The sequence below is a fragment of the Mercenaria mercenaria genome, chromosome 2 (assembly GCF_021730395.1).
Source record: "Mercenaria mercenaria strain notata chromosome 2, MADL_Memer_1, whole genome shotgun sequence".
In the NCBI taxonomy this organism is placed as follows: Eukaryota; Metazoa; Mollusca; class Bivalvia; order Venerida; family Veneridae; genus Mercenaria; species Mercenaria mercenaria.
In genome coordinates, this window is record NC_069362.1 from 53,460,809 (window position 1) to 53,480,256 (window position 19,448).

General features: G+C 38.3%; 1 protein-coding gene across 4 annotated transcripts in view; it reads right to left on the minus strand.

The window, feature by feature from the left end:
- The window catches only part of LOC123563980 (uncharacterized), an 87,771-nt gene that overhangs the window by 19,722 nt on the left and 48,601 nt on the right, over nt 1-19,448 (minus strand). For 2 of the 4 annotated variants that reach the window (XM_045357213.2, XM_045357212.2), the window contains exons 4-6: nt 16,826-17,997; nt 15,712-15,786; nt 9,619-10,422 (exon numbers count right to left, since the gene is read on the minus strand). In XM_045357213.2, coding sequence (XP_045213148.2) covers nt 9,619-10,422; nt 15,712-15,786; nt 16,826-17,997 — 2,051 coding nt within the window. Of the gene's footprint in view, nt 1-5,022; nt 5,043-9,618; nt 10,423-15,711; nt 15,787-16,825; nt 17,998-19,448 lie in introns of all 4 variants that reach the window. The other 2 variants (XM_045357215.2, XM_045357214.2) reach the window with 2 other exon arrangements.

Sequence of the window (19,448 nt, forward strand, 5' to 3'; positions counted from 1 at the left end):
CCCTCCTCAGAACGTACAACTGCTCAATAAATAGTGTAACCTTATCTAGAACGCACTACTGCTCAATAAATAGTCTGTCCTTACCCAGAACGCACTACTGTTTAATAAATAGTCTGACCTTACCCAAGGACGCACAATGGCTCAAATAATAGTCTGACCTTACCAATAACGCACAACTGCTCAATAAGTAGTCAGATCTTACCAAGGACGCAATACTACTCAATAAATTGTCTGACCTTCCCCAGGACCAACAACGGCTCAGTAGATAGTCTAACCTTACCAGAATGCACAACTGCTCAATAAATAGTCTGACCTTACCAAGACCGCACTACTGCTCAATAAATAGTCTGACCTTACCCAGGACGCACTAGAGCTCAATAAATAGTCCGACCTTACCAAGAACGCACAACTGCTCAAATAATAGTCTGACCTTCCTAAGAACGCACAACTGCTCAAATAATAGTCCGACCTTACCAAGAACGCACAACTGCTCAAATAATAGTCTGACCTTCCTAAGAACGCACAACTGCTCAAATAATAGTCTGACCTTCCTCAGAACGCACAACTGCTCAATAAATAGTCTGCCCTTCCCCGGAACGTACTTCTGCTCAATAAATAGTCTGACCTTCCCCAGGACGCACAACTGCTCAAATAATAGTTTGACCTTACCCAGAACGCACTACTGCTCAATAAATAGTCTGAACCTTCCCAGAACGCACAACTGCTCAATAAATAGTCTGACCTTACCTAGAACGCACACTGCTCAATAATAGTCTGACCTTCCTAAAAGACAACTGCTCAATAAATAGTCTGACCTTCCCCAGAACGCACAACTGCTCAATAAATAGTCTGACCTTACATAGAACGCACACATGCTCAATGAATAGTCTAACCTTCCCAAGAACGCACAACTGCTCAATAAATAGTCCGACCTTACCTAGAACGCACAGCTGCTCAATAAATAGTCTGACCTTCTTAAAAACGCACAACTGCTCAATAAATAGTCTGACCTTCCCCAGAACGCACAACTGCTCAATAAATAGTCTGACCTTACATAGAACGCACAGCTGCTCAATAAATAGTCTGACCTTCTTAAAAACGCACAACTGCTCAATAAATAGTCTGACCTTCCCCAGAACGCACAACTGCTCAATAAATAGTCTGACCTTACATAGAACGCACACATGCTCAATAAATAGTCTGACCTCACCCAGAACGTACTACTGCTCAATAAATAGTCTGACCTTACTAAGAACGCACAACTGCTCAATAAATAGTCCGACCTTACCTAGAACGCACAGCTGCTCAATAAATAGTCTGACCTTCTTAAAAACGCACAACTGCTCAATAAATAGTCTGACCTTCCCCAGAACGCACAACTGCTCAATAAATAGTCTGACCTTACATAGAACGCACACATGCTCAATAAATAGTCTGACCTCACCCAGAACGTACTACTGCTCAATAAATAGTCTGACCTTACTAAGAACGCACTACTGCTCAATAAATAGTCTGACCTTACCCAGAACGTACTACTGCTCAATAAATAGTCTGACCTTACCCAGAACGTACTACTGCTCAATAAATAGTCTGACCTTACCAAGAATGCACTACTACATAAAGTAGTCTGACCTTCGCTAGCACAACTGCTTAATAAATAGTTTAACTTACCATGAACGCACTACAGCTCTATAAATAGAATGACCTTACCAGGCCATACAGCTGTTCAATCTATAGTCTGCCCTTACCAAGAACGCACTAAAGTGGGCAGACTAATGCTCGGCACATACCAACGCTCGGCGTATATCACGTTTCTCTGGGAATTTCTTAATATATATTTAAAATATCAGCTCTTGTGAGTCCCTTTTCGTTTGTTTACATCACGCGTAATTTTATCCAAGTGCGATTCATTTCCGGTATGGTCACGTGGTCACAGTACAGCAGACGATGCAAGGCTAAAAACCGTTCAGTTTTGTGTTCTACTGTCATTAAAACAGATTTTCTGGTAAAAGAGGTATTAAAAAGCTAGCTTGCAGGCGGAATTATGGAGAAAAAAAGCATTTTTCTTTTTAATTATTTTATTTCTTTATACTTAAATAAAATACAAACCCTTATCATGGCACTTTATACGGACCCATTGTACTGCACTTTTCTGTAGCGTGTGCTGTTCAAGTAATTGATATACTATGTGGCCTAATGACACTTTTGAAAAGATTTCCAAAAATAATGGAAATAAATCATCAAATATCATAAGTTATTGATTTCTTGAAGTTAGACTCATAGAATTGTGATAAATTATCTCCAAATGAATTCCTTAAGATAATTGTTGTATAAAGTGTGTTTATTCAATTTATAGATGCAGAATAGAGAGAGGGGTAATTTACGTACATGTTTACTTAAAAAATCAGTTAATCAATACAACCTATGCCTTGTGTTAGATATGTCTTATACTTCACTTAAATGCATAAATAGTTCAAAATTACAACCTCAAGATTAATATGCCGTACGCCGAGCGTTGGTATACTTCCGTATGAACCGTACAGGTTTTACTGGTACTATTTTTAGCTCCCGCCTATTACGTCATGTTGTGACTAGAAATATGTAATCAATATGGTTGAATGTTCTACAAACTGGCGATAAAAAGTACGGTAAGTTAATGTAAAATCAGTTTTTAGATTTAAAATATGTAGTTTTTACGCCGAGCATTGGTCTGCCCACTCTACTGCTAAATCAATAGTCTAACCTTCTCCAAGAACGCAGTTCTGCTCAGTAGATTGTCTGACCTTACCTAGAACGCAGTTCTGCTCAATAAATAGTCTGACTTAACCCAGAACGCACAACTGCTCAATAAATAGTCTGACCTTACCCAGAACGCACTACTGTTTAATAAATAGTCTGACCTTACCCAGAACGCACAACTGCTCAATAAATAGTCTGACCTTACCCAGAACGCACTACTGCTCAATAAATAGTCTGACTTTACCCAGAACGTACTACTGCTCAATAAATAGTCTGACCTTACCCAGAACGTACTACTGCTCAATAAATAGTCTGACCTTACTAAGAACGCACTACTGTTCAATAAATAGTCTGACCTTACCCAGAACGTACTACTGCTCAAAAAATAGTCTGACCTTACCCAGAACGTACTACTGCTCAATAAATAGTCTGACCTTACCTAGAACGCACTACTGCTCAATAAATAGCCTGATCTTACCCAGAACGCACTACTGCTCAATAAATAGTCTGACCTTACCCAGAACGCACTACTGCTCAATAAATAGTCTGACCTTACCCAGAACGTAGTATTGCTCAATAAGTAGTCTGACCTTACTAAGAACGCACTACTGCTCAATAAATAGTCTGACCTTACCCAGAACGCACTACTGCTCAATAAATAGTCTGACCTTACCCAGAACGTACTACTGCTCAATAAATAGTCTGACCTTACCCAGAACGTACTACTGCTCAATGAATAGTCTGACCTTACCAAGAATGCACTACTACATAAAATAGTCTGACCTTCGCAAGCACAACTGCTTAATAAATAGTCTAACTTACCATGAACGCACTACAGCTCTATAAATAGAATGACCTTACCCAGAACGCACAACTGCTCAAGAAATAGTCTAATCTTACCAAGAATGCACTACTGCTCAATAAATGGCTGACCTTCCCCAGAACGCACAACTGCTCAGTACATAGTCTGAGAGCTGGCTGCCCAATAAATAGTTTAACCCTACCAAGACCGCACAACTGCTCAATAAATAGTCTTACCTTACCAAGACCGCATAACTGTTCAACTTTACCCAGAAGGCACTACTCCTCAATAAATAGTTTGACCTTACCAAGATATAACTTGACGCAGATGACATACGCATACACATTCAAATTTTACCAACATTGATGAAGGAATGATGTCTCTGTCAACAGTGCACGCTTCTTGCTAAACTCCACGTTACTTTCAATTAAGCAGTCAAATATGTTAAGGTATATAACTTGATCAACGTTTTATGTGGCAAGAACTACCTTTTTATCCAAATTTAAAGGCACTCAACCTTGCAATGTTTGAAAAATGTCACGTACATCAATACTTCCTGGTAATCATGTCTATGAAAGTTTATTAGGAACCTTGCGGAATTAGCTCGAACCACAATATTCAAGCACCAGTAATGCACTATATACAACATGTCTTAGAGCTAGGGCGCGTATCTCTGCAATGCCTCAAGCGATCGCTCAGCATCCCTGCGCGAAGCAAACTACACACGAAGTAATGTACCTATCAAGGTCAAAGCATTCTGAAGTTACTGAGCTAAAATCAAATTGTAAATAGACGGCTGGATGACCATGACCACTGCATGATACGTCCATCTCATCACTTCGCATGACAGCGACCATGACCATTGGCTAAGAAACCTCAATCTCAAAAGTAGTCCATCGTGAATATTATTTTTTGTATTTATGATCGCTGTAATCTTAACCTTTGACCCACTGATCTCAAAATCAACACGGGAATGCTCTGCTAGAGGACCAAAGTTGAGGATCGTAGGCCAAGACAGCAGAAACGGTTTTTGTACCAACAGTAACAACAGTCACTCTGTCCTTGATCTTTGACACACTGATTCCGGACGTAAAACTCTAATCTGGATGTACTTAATGTTGAACAAGATGCGATAGAAATATACACATTCTTTATATGTATAATAAGGATTGATTACGAAGGCAAGTTACTACAATGTATAAGTAGTGAAACATGGAATTATTTGATAAAACATGGGCACATACCCCTTGAAATGTTGAACAAAAAAATACGTTTTTTAAAAACTTTTATCTAATTCGTAGTGATTTATCGGTAAAAATTAACAACATCAGAAGCATTAACCAGAACAAGATGATAGGTAAATATTTGATAACATGCTTTTATTGCGGTGCAAGCGAAGCAGTAACAAAGTTCATGCTAAGTTTTTATATGTGGATAATATCAAGATGCTTCACAAGGTTATTATAAGTACTTGTACTTACTTTGAATGAACACTAATAATCTGCACAGGACAAAAAACAACAGCAGATTAGTTATGAAAACACAGCTTAATACAGTTGTCTAGTGCTGACAACAAGCGCATTTACAAAACTGCAAACACTTTACAAAACATATTTCCATGAAAAGGGTAAAAACAACATACTCTTGCAACGTCACAAAACAGACTTTGGACCATTGTCCAAAATATCTACACTGACTACATTTGTTAGTCCTGTATTACGCTCACTTGGCAAAAGCAAAACATTCAAGAAAAAGTCCAGATGTCTGTATTTTTGATATCTCTATTCCCCTGTCGGCGCCCTTTTCAAGCTGTGAAATGCAAATGCGAAGTAACAAGAAGTCCCTTATTTTGTAATACCCAAGTATAGTGTCTGATTTATGTTAACGTTGTGTACCCACGGCAAGATGTCACTCGACGTCAATTCACTCTGTACACGTATTTTAGACAACGCAAGCGAAATTACACCAAGCGAAATATTTTCGTCTTTTCACTCTGTCGTGAGCCATAAGGCACCAACCTTTACGAGGTCACTCAGACCTAAATACCTTTCCCTATATATTCTATATACAACGGAAAATTTTCAGAGCTTTCACACACAGCTAGACCCATTTCTACAAATCCTTACTTCATTTTAAAGTGTTGACATTTCATTATGTCGCCTTGGCGTGCACGTGTTTTCTAGCATATTTCGTTGTGCTAGAGGACAGGACCAACACAACGAAATGTGCTGTCCACCAGGACAGGACAACGAAATGTGCTGTCCTGGTGCTAATGCGCCATCACAAATTTTGAAAGTTTTGTGTGTCGTTTTGGCGCGTGCGTCAACGCGACAAAACGGAATTAATAATGTGACATACTAGTAACGGAACATAGAACGCGACAGAACGAAACTTTTTATACCATGCTGGCTCGCGCGCCATCAACAAAATATTAATGTTTGCGCGTTGGGGCACAAGCCAAGACAAAATGAAGTTTTTCGTTGTTTCGCGTTGGCGTGTGCGCCATTAACAAAAAAACAAAACTTTTTGACGTGTTGGTGTGCGCACTAAAATAAAATAAAATAAATGTTGTGCCATGACACAACAAAATATACTGCATAGCCGCGCACACGCCAACGCGACAAATAAAAACCAACATTTTATTTCATCTTGACGCGCGCACCCACACGAAGAAACGAAATGTTTATTAACGCGCGTTATAACGTGAATTAAATGTTATTCTATCACATTCAATGTTTGTTAGTTTCATTTTGTCGCGATTGTGCGCACACCAATACGACAGACAAAACTTTTAAAATTTCGCTTTGTTGCGTTTTCTCACCTGTGCTGGAAATCTCAGTCTCACACATAAATGACACAACAACGAACAAGATTTATCTAGCAGATTCATGTATATTACTTTGTTATATTTTATGCAAAACAGGATCAAGATCAAACACCACGGTAGTTACAAGGAATACTACTTTACTAGAGTGTTGATATGGGCGTTTGTATCGAGTTGGTTCTGGTACACTTTGTTTCGGTTCGAGGCCGAAAAAAATCCAGATGAACGCACTGGAAAACTTTCCTTTACTTATATACCTACCTACAAAAATTCCTTCAGACAGACCCACTTAGGTGAAACGGATGACGATGATGATACAAGATTTTGTATCAACTTATTTGATAAAGCCTGTATGATTGCACTGAACTCCTGGAAAACGAATAAAATAGTCCATCCAACGGACCTACGAGGGTGATACGGGTTAAGATGATGATACAAGATGTTGTATCAACTTACCTGATAAAGCCCGTATTTTGAACAAAAAAATGGTACAGAAGGTAGGTAATAAAGTCTTTTATAAATCAAGTGGACCATAGGGACCCCAACTCCCTCGCCTGACCATGACTGTTTGACCTTGAATATATGTATGACACTCTGAATCATGAACGGTTACAGCTGTGTTTAATATGAACTAGTGGCCCATAAAAGGGACTAAGTGCCATCATTTGAAAACATTTGGAAAAGGACCTTACAGTAATGCTACAGGCAAAGTTTCATGAAGATCCATCAATCACTTTATGAGAAGAAGGCATTTAAAGGTGTTTCCATTTTAACTCTAACGATCCCTTAAAGGGCAAAACCACTATTTGAACAAATTTGGAAGAGGACCTTATAAATAATGCTACAGACCAAGTTTGATGGTAATCCATCAAGTTGCTCATGAAAATAAGTCATTCAAACGTTTTTTTTTACATCTAGTGGCCCTAAAAGGGATCAGGCTCCCCATTTTGAAGAAATAGGATGAGGACCTTATAATAATGCTACAGACCAAGTTTGAAGAAGATCCATCAAGTAGTTCAGGAGAAGAATCGTTTTAACGTACATGTATGTATTCCTATCTTTAGCTTTAGATGCGCCCTCAAAATTAAAAGAGGATGTTATAATGAAGCTACAGACCAAACTTGGTGAACATCAATCAAGCGGTTCATGAGCAGAAGTTGTTTAAAAGTATTTACATATGTAGTTATTTTCAATAGCCACTATATGTAATAAAGCTAATAGAGAGCAAGTTTGATGAAGATCCATACAGCGGTTCGAGAGAAAAAGTGATTTAATGGTATTTCATAGTTTTAGCTATAGCAGCCCCTAAAAGGGGCATCCCATTAAAATGGGTACACCAATAGTACAGACCAAGTTTGATGAAGATCTATCAAGCTGTTCATGAGAAAATGCTTAGAAGTTCAGCTCTAGTGATCCTTAAAAGGATTCAAGTGGAAGTGAAGTGAGAGGACCTTACCAGGATTCTACAGACCAAGCTTGATGTAATTCTGATCAGTGGCTGCAGAGAAGATGTCTATGTAAAATGGTAGACGACGGACGGCGAACGATGGAAGCCGGACCATCCACCTATACTTACAACTCAGCTTGAACCTTCAATTCAGGTGAGCTAAAATTTATGATAGGAGAAATACTGAAAGAATATTATGCTAGAGTGCTGATCTATGCATTTGTATCGCGTTACTTTGGTTGTTTTACTTTTCGTGTTGGACTTGGGCGATGTAAAAAGTAACACGGACCTCTTACAAACGCCCAGGTCAATTAAATTATTTTTTATTTTACTACTTACCTATACATCTCGTACCATCATTGACTCAGTATTTTCTGATTCATGACCAACCGTATCCGTATAACGAGAAGTCCGCCATTCTCAAACGGATCCATTCAGAAATACTGCTTGCGGTAAACTTGTTTGATGACGCTTGTAAGTATACAGGTAGGTAATAAATAACATTACGCTATATATAAACTACGTTGTTGTTCGTCTTTGAAACGATATAGCGTCATTTCTGTTTAAGAAAGTACATTTCGAGTGCTTCGTTTAAATACGCTTTAAAAGATAAAAATGCTGTAAAGAAAGTCGTTTGTTTTGTTTTCTTATTTCTGTTATTGTAGAATACGGTATGTAAGAACAATAGCATAGCATTTATTGTGGGTGCGGATAGGAATATCCGGCTCAGGGGTAGTTGTTGGCGGCAACACCCGAGTGCTGGATAAGCCAATCTGCACCTACCACCGGCTAAAATATAACTGTCGTCATTTCTAGCGCTAGACGCGGTTTAGTTCTACTGTGTGTGAACATGATGACAGACCTAAAACACGGAGTGACATCTTATTTCGCTGCCGCCAGAAGGTAGACTGAAGCTGGCACAAATCATTCACCACAACCACTGACTTTTTGTAGGTCAAGAATTGATTAAAGTGAACTTCTCACAAAGTCGTGTAGACCTACATATTTATACAATGCTTTTCATGAGTATTAATAGGAGATTGTATACTGTAACCCCTGTTCTGTATAGTGTTTATTGTATCAGGGGGACTCATAACTGCATTAGCACTTAATGATGAACTTCTAATACACAAATATACCTTTATCTTAGTTACACATGTAACATATGAAGTAGCAATAGATGTTAGATATACTCGCATTAAGCTCTTTGGCATCTACAGAGATTTCCGAGACAGATAACAAAACCTATAATCATCGTAGGCAGTTATATGCAAGTTATGTGTGGAAACTATGTATAAGAGATACCAAATGTTACTTCGTCTTTGCTTTAGGCCAAACAATAGTTTCTGGTCTCCAAAAGTTATTTCGATTTTATACAATGCAGGTAATTTTGATCTCGCAACAATATGTATTGCTTTCATGGTTCATTTACATAAAAGCTGTAACGTTCCAAAAGTCGCCAATGTTGTCCAAATAATGCCTCCTTATTGCTTCATTTGACATTCATCAGATCATTTCCCGCTTTCCGGTTGTAATAGTAATGGAGACCAGAAACCTTCCTGTGTTGGCCTCAAGCCGGAGCTACCGTACAGAGACAAATAATTATCACATAACAAATGAAACCCACATGTCAAGGACAGAGCGCATGGAAAAATATTCTGAGACAATGCGAAAATACAAATTGAAATTTCTTAAACCGAGGATTTACACATCAAAAATGAGCGTATCGATTTATATGATAGGCTACAAACTTCAACATTACTCCTGAGATTGTTTTTTTAAATTTTGAACTATAAAAGCACTCACCTCTATAGTACGATTGCTGTTGAACGCCTGGACCAAAACCTTGCCATCCCTGCGCTCTCTTGTTGAAATTCTTTCCACCAATTAGCTTGGGTTGGTTTTCGGCTTCAAGATTGTGTTTAGGGAGCGGCTGTAACGGCATCGAATGAAGCGGGTGCGGCGTAAATGCTTTACTGACGTCACCCTGTGCAGCCGCACTCCATGGAGACTTTTCCGGCGACGGTTGAGGAGGATTTTGAACAATAAAGTCCAGTTTCGTTGAAGTTGGTGACTTTAATACATTAGTGTCGTCAATAACAAACTTTTCAACTCTCTGCTGTCGCTTCTGGAATAATTTAGCACCCCTGTTTTTTCCGCCTTTATGCAAATCTGCTGCAATAGTAAAACACGTGTTTGGTGAGACGCCATGATGGTCAACTTTCGGTGCGGATAACCTTAAACGCTCAAACTCCTGCTTTGACAAACTCATTCTCTGGCCTGTACTGACCTGGCTCGCCACTTTCGGAATTCTAAACGTAAATAAAGGTTTATTTCCCCCTTCGTCGTAGTAAAGTTCACTATCCAGATCGTTTAAATCCGCCACATCACCTGCAGACGACGAGAACTCGCTGCCGAAACCCCGCCGTTCATGAATCCACTTGTTTGCTTTCCGTTTTCGCCTTGCAAACATGCGCGCCCCTCTCGCTCGATTATTGGCAAACGATGTCAGTGATTGTGCTATCTTCTTACACATTGACATCTGTTCGTCAATTGTCGGATACCTGTTCGTTGCATCGTCGTAGAACGCCGAGTCCGAAAATATCTTCTCTGTAAGAAAAATGGCTGAGCATCAAAAAGTAATTTACGATCTTATCAGAAGGAAAAGTAGCAATTACTGCGCGCAGACTTATTACCTTATTTCCAGCGACTTGTTCTGCTGTTTATCTGTTTATTATAGTATAATGCTGCAGTATAACCCTGCTCATATGCAGTTGAAATTGTATTGTTTTTATGCATAATAACTTAAATGTGTAGAATGTTGTAGTTATATGTACAACCTTCAATTATATATTATGTAAATTAGCATAATTGTTGTCAAAATATAGATACTAGTAAATAACATCAATTAGATAATTCATAACAAGTCCTGGTTGTCTTCGCATTCATACTCTTAATCATATATGTATACTGTGTTCCAAACTCTTTCCTGAAAACTTTAACTTATCTTTACTCAGTAGCTTCAAAACATACTTTTAGAGCTTGATACAAACTAAACAAATTCGTTAACGATTTGAAAAGAATTCGAAAGGTTAGGTGAAAACTGATGTAGATATTATATGGTTCTTGAGCAACGTATGAATTGAAACTGGTAAATACCAGATTCTGAGAACAATACAGTTAAATTCATTTTCACCACTTTCACGGTGTTAATGTAACAGAGTTCATTTTCACCACTTTCACGGTGTTAATATGATAGAGTTCATTTTCATTACTTTTACGGTGTTAATATGATAGAGTTCATTTTCACCACTTTTACGGTGTTAATATGATAGAGTTCATTTTCATTACTTTTACGGTGTAAATATGATAGAGTTCATTTTTACCACTTTCACGGTGTTAATATGATAGAGCTCATTTTCATTACTTTTACGGTGTTAATATGATAGAGTTCATTTTCATTACTTTTACGGTGTTAATATGATAGAGTTCATTTTCACCACTTTTACGGTGTTAATATGATATAGTTCATTTTCACCACTTTTACGGTGTTAATATGATAGAGCTCATTTTCATTACTTTTAACCTTAAGTTTGGTATGGTAGTTACTATTGTAAACAGAGGACACTGTGACTGTCCGTTTGGTATGGTAGTTACTATTATAAGCAGAGGACACTGTGACTGTCCGTTTGGTATGGTAGTTACTATTATAAGCAGAGGACACTGTGACTGTCCGTTTGGTATGGTAGTTACTATTATTACCAGAGGACACTGTTACTGTAAGTTTGGTATAGTAGTAACTATTATAAGCAGAGGACACTGTGACTGTCCGTTTGGTATGGTAGTTACTATTATTGCCAGAGGACACTGTTACTGTAAGTTTGGTATAGTAGTTACTATTATAAGCAAAGGACACTGTGACTGTCCGTTTGGTATGGTAGTTACTATTATTACCAGAGGACACTGTTACTGTCAGTATGGTATAGTAGTTACTATTATAAGCAAAGGACACTATGAATGTCCGTTTGGTATGATAGTTACTATTATAAGCAGAGGACACTGTTACTGCAAGTTTGGTATAGTAGTTACTATTATAAGCAAATAACACTGTGACTGTCCGTTTGGTATGGTAGTTACTATTATAAGCAGAGGACACTGTTACTGTAAGTTTGGTACAGTATTAACTATTATAAGCAGAGGACACTGTGACTGTCCATTTGGTATGGTAGTTACTATTTTTACCAGAGGACACTGTTACTGTAAGTTTGATATGGTAGTTACTATTATAAGCAGAGGACACTGTGACTGTCTGTTTGGTATGATAGTGACTATTATTGCCAGAAGACACTGTGACTGTCCGTTTGGTATGGTAGCAATTATTATTACCAGAGGACGCTGTGACTGTCCGTTTGGTATGGTAGTTACTATTATTGCCAGAGGACGCTGTGACTGTCCGTTTGGTATGGTAGTTACTATTATTACCAGAGGACGCTGTGACTGTCCGTTTGGTATGGTAGTTACTATTACTGTGATTTCGTTGGAATAATGGTATACCATTATTCAGAGACTGTGAATAGTCATTTTAATTAATTACGTTTATTGACAGAGGTCTGTGACTCCTTTGGTATAATATTATAATTATTTGCGAGACGTCGGGTGTTTGGTATGTAGTTCTATCAACTTTACGTTATATGAGAGACACTGTGACTGTAAATTAGTTATTTTACCTATTATTAATAGGACGTCTTCAGTACTTTCCGTTTATAGTATGAGTTCATTTTCCAGACACTTTTCGTGTAATTTGAGTATGCATTTCACCTTTTACTGTACATGAAGACTATGTTCTGTAGTTTTATAGTGTTACTATATAAGCAGAGGACATTTTCCTTCTTGTAGGTGTTAATATGATAGAGTCATGCACACACTGTTTACGGTGTTAATATGATAGGAGCTTACTATTCTTTATTACTATTAGAACTGGTCTGTAATTTGGATAGTAGTTCTTATTAAGCATTGCACGGTGTTGATTGTATGGTCATTTATTACTATTAGTTAAGCAGAGGTCATCTTACTGTAAGTTGTTAAGTATAGAGTTCATTTTCAGACACTGTGACTGTGTTTGATATGTAGTTACATTTTACAGAGACACTGTTACTGTAATTGGTATGATAGACTATTTACAGAGACACTGTACTGTCCGTTAGGTATGATAAATTACATTTTCCAGAGACACTGTTACTGTTAAGTTTGTATGATATGTACACTTAATTATACAGAGGACATGTGACTTTCCAGTTTGTTGATAGTTGATATTATTGCAGAGACCATGTACTGTCCGTTTGGGGTATTTTATATTCATTTTACCAGACGCTGTGATGTCCGTTGGTATGTAGTTACTATATATGTACAGAGGATACTGTGACTGTTAGTTTGTATAGGTAGTTACTATTATTGACCAAGGAGTGTAGACGTGTTTGTATGGTAGTTACTATAAGCAGAGGAGACTGTGACCTTAAGTTTGGTATGGTAGTTACTATTATAAGCAAGGACACTGTGACTGTCCGTTTGGTATGGTAGTTACAATTATAAGCAGAGGAGACTTTAACCATAAGTTTGGTATGGTAGTTACTATTGTAAGCAGAGGACACTGTGACTGTCCGTTTGGTATGGTAGTTACTATTATAAGCAGAGGACACGGTGACTGTCCGTTTGGTATGGTAGTTACTATTACAAGCAGAGGACACTGTGACTGTCCGTTTGGTACGGTAGTAACTATCATAAGCAGATGACACTGTGACTGTCTGTTTGGTACGGTAGTAACTATTACAAGCAGAGGACACTGTGATTGTCCGTTTGGTATGGTAGTTACTATTACAAGAAGAGAACACTGTGACTGTCCGTTTGGTATGATAGTTACTATTATAAGCAGAGGACACTGTGACTGTCCGTTTGGTATGGTAGTTACTATTACAAGCAGAGGACGCTGTGACTGTCCGTTTGGTATGGTAGTTACTATAATTACTAGAGGACACTGTGACTGTAAGTTTGGTATGGTAGTTACTATTAAAGCAGAGGACACTGTGACTGTCCGTTTGTATGGTAGTACTAATAAAGCAGAGACACTGTGACTGTCAGTTTGGTACGGTAGTTACATTACAAGCAAGGAGATAACTGTGAATTGCCTTGGTATGGTATTTTATTCACAGAGACCAACACTGATTACGATTCCGTTTGGTATGACAGTTACTATATTGCCAGATGCACTGTTTATCTTCCGTTTTATTGGTACTGAATTTTTTACCAGAGGACCTGTATGTCCGTTTGTATGGATATTACTATTATGTATCACTGTGCTGTCCGTTTTTTATAGTAATTTACTATTAAAGCATAGGAAACTTGACTGTTGTTACTGGTATCAGTAACTAACAATGCGAGCCACGTGACTGTCCGTTTGTATGGTTTACTATTCAGCTAGGGAAATGTGACTGTCACGTTTGATGTAGTTACTACTATTGAGTAAGGACGCTGTGACTGTCCGTTGGAGTATTACTATTATTACAGAGACGCTTGACTGTCGTTTGTATGGCATTATATTACTTACTGTTCCTGTTTTGGTATGGTATTTACTAAATGTTCCAGAACAGCTGTGTGACTGACCATATTGTTCGGTAGTTCATGTATGCCAGAGGCTGTGACTGTCCATTTGTATGTAAGTTACTATTATTGCAGAGGACGCGTGACTGTCACGTTGGTATGTAGTTAACTATATTACCAGGAACTTTTGACTGTAAATAGTATATAATTCTATTATTACCATAGACGCTGTGACTTGTCCGTTTGGTATGGTGTTTCAATTATTACCAGAGGACGCTGTGACTGTCCGTTTGGTATGGTAGTTACTATTATTACCAGAGGACACTGTGACTGTAAGTTTGGTATGGTAGTTACTATTATAAGCAGAGGATACTGTGACTGTCCGTTTGGTATGGTAGTTACTATTATAAGCTGAGGACGCTATGACTGTCCGTTTGGTACGGTAGTTACTATTATTACCAGAGGACACTGTTACTGTAAGTTTGGTATAGTAGTAACTATTATAAGCAGAGACACTGTGACTGTCCGTTTGGTATGGTAGTTACTATTATAAGAAGAGGACACTTTGAATGTCCGTTTGATATGGTAGTTACTACAAGAAGAGGAGACAGTGACTGTAAGTTTGGTATGGTAGTTACAATTATAAGCAGAGGAGACTTTAACCTTAAGTTTGGTATGGTAGTTACAATTATAAGCAGAGGAGACTTTAACCTTAAGTTTGGTATGGTAGTTACTATTATAAGCAGAGGAGACTTTGACAGGTAGTTTTGTATGGTAATTACTATTAAAGAAAAAGACCCTTTTTGATTGCTTGGTACGGTAGTTACTATTACAAAGAAGATTTTAGTGCGGGAGGTCGTGGGTTCGATTCCCGGCCGCGTCATATAAAAACATGAATAATGGTATCAGAAGCTCCCTTGCATGGCGCTCTGCATTGAAACTGGCTTCTCTTCTCTCATACCTGCGCGGCGATGAATTCCATCAGGAATGAGGTTTCGATTAATATAAGTTGTAGGATCGATTTAAATTAAACTAGTATAAACTATAGAGAAGATGAGACTATTTTGTTATGTTTACTACTACTATAAAAAGAATAGAATGTTAGTTTGCTAAGGTAGTAAATATCATAAGCAGACAGACTTGATATTGTAATTATTACTACAAGTTGAGGATAGTGTAATCGACTGTTCTGTTTTTGTTCAGTTTAGCAATAAATAAAGAGTACAACGTAAAACAAAACTATGACAGTAACATACGTATTGCACTATTTTGTTTCCCGCCACCAGTTTATTTTATGTAGCCTACCGCTATCACTTGTTCCGGTATCTGAATCGCTTTCGTCTGCTACAAAACGTTCATCGTTTGTGTTGTTGTCGTCTACTGTAATGTACATCCATATCATGCAAAAATGAAAGCATGCAAGTTGAAGGCTACATTATAAAAACATGTTTAGTTTATTATTTTAAATGTCATTCAATATTAGTAAATAAAAACACTCCTGCAAGACATATGTGCAACATATATATCTGTTTTAACGTTTCAATATTGTTGAGGGAAAAAAGGAACGCACCTAGACATGTTGGTAGCTGACATTACTTCGTTATTTTACAAGATTTTATTTCTGTTAGGACAGTATGCCGGTAGTTTAAACATGTAAGTAATAAAATTCCCCAACCAGAAAGGACATTTGTCTTATTTGCTACCATATCAACCACACTTTTCATACTAAAATTTAACTGAAGAAACTGCATATTCTGCAAATTACCTACAATCTATAAGTCAGATTTCATGGATTTTTTTTACTTATATAGTCAACACAGGATCTTCATTATAAGTTATATAGGATCCCACTGTGCCACAATTTGTCATAGTTTTGGATTTATGTTGCTGTAGCGACAGCATTTTAACATATTAACAAGATAAAAGGGCGTGCGTATTCTCCATATTGTCTTCTATCTTTGCACAAAATTTCATGAAAAAATATCTTGTACTTCAAAAGTTATCACAGGATCTCACTTTGTGCAACTGGCCGACTGACGGACGGACGGACAAAAGTGGAGGGCTAAACATACATCCCCTCCGGTAAAACACCGGCAAGGGACTGAAAACAGGACATAACATGCAGGTACATGAACTAATCGCTTATCTAGAGGCAAAACGGGCCACAACATGAAGCCACGGGAAATATCGTCCTAATGGGGAAACTGGCCCCAGTATGCATGCAAGTATGTGAACTCATCATCTAAATGGGAGAATAGGCCAAAATATGCAAGCACATGACCTCGTCGTCTAAATGGGGAAACATGCCCCCGCATGCAGGCACTTACACTCATTGTCTAAATTCGGAAATATGACTACATGCAGGCACGTGAACTCCTCGTCTATAGATTGGAAAACCGGTAAAAAGTATTGAACTTACTTCTGTGTGCAGAGATGTCACTGAACCCATCATATCTGTCAGGAGACGCCATACCACTGTCCTCGTCGGGAGTAAACATCACTTTCGGCTGGAACACATGCAGATGTGTTGGCCGTTCTGCCGGATCCGGTTCATCATAACCTGGTTGGTTTGGCGTCGAGAAGTGTCCTGGCTCAAATTTTGACTGTATCGATACTACATTGAACCTTGGGTTCTCTGATGGTGATGGTGGGAGGGGTGGCGGTGGTGGTGCTGGCATCAGGTTTGGCTGTACCGGGGGGCGAATCATTCCTGGGTGATGCGTATTGACACCAGCAACTTCCCGTTCTGAAGGATCAAATGGAATGGGTGATGGCGAAGTTGAAACAGGCTTAGGAGGCACTGGTGGGGCCCACTTTTTCTCTGGCGAACTAATGGGCGCAGGGGGCACATTAATCTTTGGTGGGGTCCATTCTACTTTTTTCGGCAGTTCAAACATAGGATAGTTCGGGTCGTCCATTTTAGGCGGGACATATTTCATACCTCCTGGTCTATAATCATTATAGTTATTATATTTCGGTGTATCAAAACTATGGGTTGCCTCCCACTTTTTCTGTTCTCTTAATATGAAAGGATCTACGTTTTCTTTACTTGCTCGTGAATCTCGTGAACTCCTTCTGAGACTCATTCTGTCGAGACTTCCGGACTGGACCGACGCCGGGCGGCCGTGTGACCCTGGGGAAGGAGACAAGCTCCGCGGTTGCCACATCACTGGCGACGATTTCTTATGACCATACGATATATCTAATGAACTCTGACTTTTTTGAATATTTGCTCTGTTAAGAGATGGTGGTTGCCATACGAGTGGTGACCGGTTGGGAGATCGGCTCTTGTGCTCTGTCGAGCCAAGACTAGTATGACTCACAGCCGGTGACACTCCACCACTGCTACCACCGTAACGTGTAGTTCTCTGTTCGGTGACCGTTTTAGTTACCCTCCGACCATCACCGGTTCTCATCGTGTACTCATCTGTGTATACATCTTTTCTTGTATTCCCCTCTGTGGAAGTGTAACCCCCGTGAGCGGAAGTCACTATTCCCGGAGCAGCGTTCTCAAAACCGGAAACCATCGGAATGATGCGAGGATGTCGCTGGGGATCCAGCGGTTTAGAAGATCCGTGAAATCCTGCAGGTCTGGAAACATAAAACCCAAGACGAGTAGAGATAACCAATGAATGTCGCAAAACAAATTTAAGCATCATTTTGATTTGACCTTGTATGAGGAGGATAACATTATGGCAGAACACCACTAAATCCGACTGATCTTTATTTCATTTAAAATCCACTAAACTTATTAACAGTTTTTTCGACATTTTCTTGCATATCAGATTTTAGAGACTAAACTATTCTTCAGCTATATTGATCTTTCATTTGGACAAATTCAGGTTAAAGATAGCTGGGAAATTGATATAATCCATCAATTTAAACTCATGTTTTTATGGACATTTCATAACATGATCTAACAAAACTTACTATCTGTCGCAATTATCTAACATGATAATATCACTAAAGGTCGTACTTAAAATCGAAAAGTGTAACCAAAAGAAGTTAAAATAATACTTCATTTTCGTTCATTGAATTTGAACATTCAAAACTAAAGACTTTCGACGGGGTAACAGATTAACCCCATCTGGTGTACCCCCGCCCCCCTCCCCCTCGATTATATTTAGAATATAAACATGAGATGGTTCCTTAAGTAAATAGATACCATTAGTAATTTAAGCAGAACTTACGAATTTAGTTTTTTTTAGTATGAAAATCATTTTAAAAAGAAATTTCTGTCAAAGTTCCAAAGGATCTTCTTACAGATTATTTATAATTTTAGGTATCATAAGATACAAAATAAGACGACACAAATTGCTCACTTAGGGAGTATCCGCAAATGACTGATCTAAAGCGAATGTTTATTTTATAGCATGTTAACACTAGTGAGAAAAATTTTCATCACCGTTACCTTATTTGATTTTTTTGGCTACGCTGAGTTTACTCTACAAGGATGGATGACAGTTTTGGCTACGCTGAGTTTACCCTACATGGATGGATGACCGTTTGGATGGATGACCGTTTTGGCTACGCTGAGTTTACCCTACAAGGATGGATGACCGTTTTGGCTACGCTGAGTTTTAAATGACTTCCGACATATCAGGTTAAGTTTTTAATAACCGTTCTGTCTAAGGAGTTAGGGAATTCGATTAAAGAGTTCATTTATCTTACAAAACAATTACTCATTTGTTTTATGATCACCATAAATAACGAAATGATATACAAATGTATATGTTTATAAATACATGTACTGTATGTAGTCACTTGGTGCTGCTATTCGGATTCATTGAGAATTTTCAAAACTAGATAAAAGGCAACATACAAAGCATTTACAGTCCCTAAATAGTTTTGTATAGGTGACAGATTTTTTTTTTTGGCGTATCATGCACGCATACGCAACGGTCACCGTATCGTCCGCTATTAACTTTCAAACAATTCTGTTTGGGAATAATCAATATACGGAATTCGTCTTTCTACAAGTACAAAAATGATGTCACGCGCTGACAGGTGTTCCAAATTTTGTATAAATTTGATAAAAAATG